Genomic DNA, 4,412 nt, shown 5'->3' on the forward strand with positions numbered 1-4,412 from the left:
AGTTTTTGAGCATGTCATAAGCATGTTTTGTCTTGACTATATTACAACTATATTATAATAATATAGTATTTATATTATTGAATTGATTATGATTATTAGTAGAAGTAGTTTATTTGCATTAATTATATTGTAATCGTTTTGAGGCTAGTATGTGGCAGGAAATGCAGACATATTCACCTGTAAACGCATACTGAACGACATACATGCACATTTACCATTTACCTCACTGTATGAAAAAGTAACTGTGTTGACAATAATTATAAACAGGAATTATATTGCAAAGTAGCCTACTGCCGGATGAATGGGAGTCGGAGGCGGTGTGTTCAGTATGGAACTCCACACTGTATTATACATTGAATCACAAGACTGGAATACACTTGTTGCTACTGCATGTCATGGTAGCCTGAATTAATCTAACTTCCGGTGTCCCACTCTAACGGGTCCGTGTTGCAACACAAGCCGGAAGGTGAACTATGTCCAATAACGTGTCACCACACTACTTTGTTTCCCTTTTTTTTTTTTTCACTCCTGTCGGTTGGGGGGGGGGGGGGGCCTCATTTCACAATGTCGCTTGGGGCCCCAAGTTGGCCAGGGGCGGCCCTGGGCTCAGGTCACCATTATTCATGTTTAGATTCTTTATTTCTGTCTATCACGTACACAAGAAGCTGCAAGCTCCTGGGTGTTAATAACTGTAGGTGCCAAATGAACGTGCGTTTATCATGAGCATCACTTTTACAGAACATGTCATATGTCATGATGATTGTATCGACCTGATTCATTCCACTGCTTTTCCTTTTGATTTTAGTGGTCAGTAACAACTGTCATGATGCTAAAAATAAACTCTTTAGGTGATCTTGTGGTTTTCATTTGTCTGTCAATGGTCCACTTTAGTCATTATGTATCATTCTTCATCAGCAGCATGAACGTTGCTCTGTGACATGTACTATGCCAAGAATCTTACTCAGTATAGCACCTTAGTAATGTTAACCCAACACTAGTCATTATTTATTGATGAACATAACAATTGATTAGTCTTATAACAAAACATCATCATTTATTGCATTTAAAACAATACAAGCAAGATATGAACTGTTTGGGACAGTACACATACAGTAGCCTTCATTTCAACATTGTAAATAGATGGGGTGGATGTGAAACTTCCGATTTCTTTACTGATGCCTTCATTTGTTCTGCAATATAACATTTTCTGTTATTTCAGTATGAATCTATAGACGCCTGATATTTTCTTAGATATAATACAGGCAGACACTTTTGTCATTTAGAAACAGGAGCTAAACTGATAGAGAATACACTTCTTATAAACTCTCAAAGAGGTTTTTTCCCTAAGGGATCTCTGAATGTGATTTCTTCATTATAAACTTCACAGAATGTGGAACATTTTTACCATATACATTTTCAGAGAACCTTTAGAGAGCGCTACCTGAATGTGTGGTAACCTATTTGATAATGTTGTGCTGCAAGAATAATTAGAATGACATTAAGACAAATACAAATATATACAAATTAATATATGAATGAACAGATAAAGTTCGATATCCAGAACTTTAACAAACTCAGCCTTCATCTCTTCAGCAGCTGCAGTGTTATTTCCCGCCACTAGATGCCACTCCGGCTTGCTGCTTGATGACATCACATTTGTCGAATTCAAAAACCCTATGAGCGAGACTATTTCCCGCTGGGTGCGGTGGCGCGCGCCTGCAATCCAAGTTACTGGGAGGCTGAGGCTGGTGAAGCGTTTGAGCTCAGGAGACCTGAGCTGCAGCGGACTATGCCGATCGGGTGTCCGCACTAAGTTCGGTATCGATATGGTGCTCTTGGGGGAGCTCGGGACCACCAGGTCGTCTAAGGAGGGGTGCATCGGCCAAGGCCGGAGACGGAGCAGGCCAAAGCCCCCGTGCCGCTCAGTAGTAGGATCGCGCCTCTGAATAGACGCTGTAGAGCAGCCTGTGCAATACAGCGGGACCCAGTCTTTTTAACTCACAAATAAAATACGACAACACGACACTCCAACATTATATTTTTCCACCACACAGCAGCTTCATCACTGCCTTTTTTAATCCAAGTTACTGGGAGGCTGAGGCTGGTGAAGCGTTTGAGCTCAGGAGTTACTTTAAGTAATTGGAATGTTTTTTTTCATAAAGTTAATCTTTAAACCAATGAACTGAGTTGGCACCTGGGATGTTGAGGTTAAACTCTTCTGCATTATGTACCTTAATGTTTATATTCCTTAATAATTCGGGCCAACATGTTCTGCTTCACTTAAGACGACTCCTACAGTGCGTTTCACCGCGTTGAGGACGATCCCATCACAAAGTACCTACAACAGCCGCTGTATTTCGAGGTGGAACTGATGGGATCTTACAACCCTAAAGTATATCTTGAGCTGGCGCACTGCTGGGCGACGCTGGAGGAGGACAAGATGTCCCTCCCTCAATGGGACCTCATTGTTAACGGGTAACTTGTATATATATTTTTTTTTCTTGTCCCAATGAACTGTTTGTCAAACTGTACAAAAGGGATGGTTTAAAAATCATAGGGTGCTCATTTTGCAGACTTTAGGACATCTTTACCCAAATAAAATAATTTGTTTTCCCCCATCAGTTGTGCAAACTCAACGGACCCGCACCCAGTGATCTTCCACTCTGTTTTGCCTAAGGGCAGAGATCATTATCCTTCCAGCTTCAAGCGGTTTGAGGTCCCGATGTTTACCTTTGCTGAAGACAAGGATAACTTGAACCGCCAGGTACTATCAGTCATAAGAATAAATGGTCTTGTTTTTTATTTTTTGATGTTCAGATTTTGGAAAACAAAAGTACGCTGTCTATAACAACCCTTAAATCTGTTCATATCTTGTAGGTCTTTGTCCACTGTGAGGTGGTCATCTGTGATGTTAGAAATCCAGTGGATGTGCAGTGTTCAGACCAGGACAAGACGATGAAGGGTATGCTCTCATACATGCTGATTTCATTATCCAGTAATGTACAATAAGGTTTACACGTGTTGGCTCAAATTATAAAATGTGACGATGGCTTTTGAATAAAGTGGCTAAGATATATATATTTATATATATATATTTTTTTTTTCTTCTCCCACAGGTCAAAAACTTGCCGTTTCAGATGACCCTGGTTTCAAAAGCGTGACTTCAGCACCAATCATTATAATGCGCTCCTAAACAAAGTCCTAATAAAATATTTTAAAAATAATTCACACTTATAGTATTTACTTGGGAATATTGGAGATTTTTTTTCATCTATAGTTGTGTTTTCTATGGTTATGGGGAGGTCCAAACTGATTCTCCATTCCAAATCACATATATTTAAATGTAGTATGTACTGCTTTTTTGGATTTCTAGTGAAGAAGAAGTCGTCTTGCCAATAACGAAGTAAATGCCAGAATATCCAATTACCCCGAGTTGTATCTGTTGTAATCTTCTGGGCACCCAAATATGGCAATATGGGGACAGACTTTCACAGTGAGTATTTTTGAGATATCCTCAAAACTTCTGCCAAAAGGAAAACACTAATGGGCAGGAGAAGAACATATGGGATTGCAGTGAGAGGCTTGACATTCGTTACAGATGTCAATAACAGTGGGATATATTTGTGACAATCGTGCCTTTGAGAAATGAACCCTGTACAGCACCTTGAACTGTATGAGAGTGAGACGAGCACAGGATGAATCCGGTTAAGAGCAGTGTCCCACCAGTGATCACCCAAGCTCACACCTAGCGCAGCCTTGATTTTAGTGGTGTGTGTGAGCTGTCATCGGTCAGGAGTTTGTTATATATTTTTGAAATAAGTGACTTTTGAAGGGGATCGGAACAAAGAAACTCATCCCATATTTGATTAGGGGGTAGAGAGGGAAAGGATGGAAACAGGGATTTGGTACAGTGTCTAATTTGGAAATAACGAAAAAGGTGAGATGTTGGGAGTTCAAATTCCCTTGATATATCAGTAAAACTACGAAAGGTATTATCCTTATAAAACTCTCTAAAAGTCCTCAGGCCCTTCTCATGCCTGTCGGAGTTTTGAGGTTTTTACAACCCCACTCGGCTCCGTGTGTCGTTTTGGCGAGTCCTACTTAAAATCGTAACAGGAAGGAAATCAGAGAACACCATGATACCAGTTTAAACAATAATCTGTTTTAATTATAAAAGGTAATAATGCAATGCAATATAATACAATACAATTATACTGTAATGTAAGGAGTAGGCCTACTCTTGCCCTTGTTCGCGTGCTGCGTAGATCCTTCGGTCCTGGCAGCCCGAGAAGAGAGAGCGAACGCCAGGACTCCACAGGAGATATACAAGAAAAGACAGGAGGGGTTAGGTCAGCTGGTCATCTTTTCAGGTCATCTCATTGGGAGATGCAAAATATGCTGTGTCACAGTGA

General features: G+C 40.3%; 1 protein-coding gene across 1 annotated transcript; it reads left to right on the forward strand.

Annotated features, from left to right (window-relative positions):
• The first annotated feature begins 1,715 nt into the window (after positions 1-1,715).
• On the forward strand, positions 1,716-3,193 carry LOC117559866 (zona pellucida sperm-binding protein 2-like). The gene is made up of 4 exons (XM_034236589.1): positions 1,716-2,475; positions 2,623-2,764; positions 2,878-2,962; positions 3,117-3,193. Exons 1-4 carry the CDS (start codon positions 2,372-2,374, stop codon positions 3,191-3,193), a joined length of 408 nt encoding a protein of 135 aa, XP_034092480.1. The 5' UTR covers positions 1,716-2,371.
• Positions 3,194-4,412: the final 1,219 nt, after the last annotated feature.

The sequence above is a fragment of the Gymnodraco acuticeps genome, unplaced genomic scaffold, assembly GCF_902827175.1.
Source record: "Gymnodraco acuticeps unplaced genomic scaffold, fGymAcu1.1, whole genome shotgun sequence".
Taxonomy (NCBI): Eukaryota; Metazoa; Chordata; class Actinopteri; order Perciformes; family Bathydraconidae; genus Gymnodraco; species Gymnodraco acuticeps.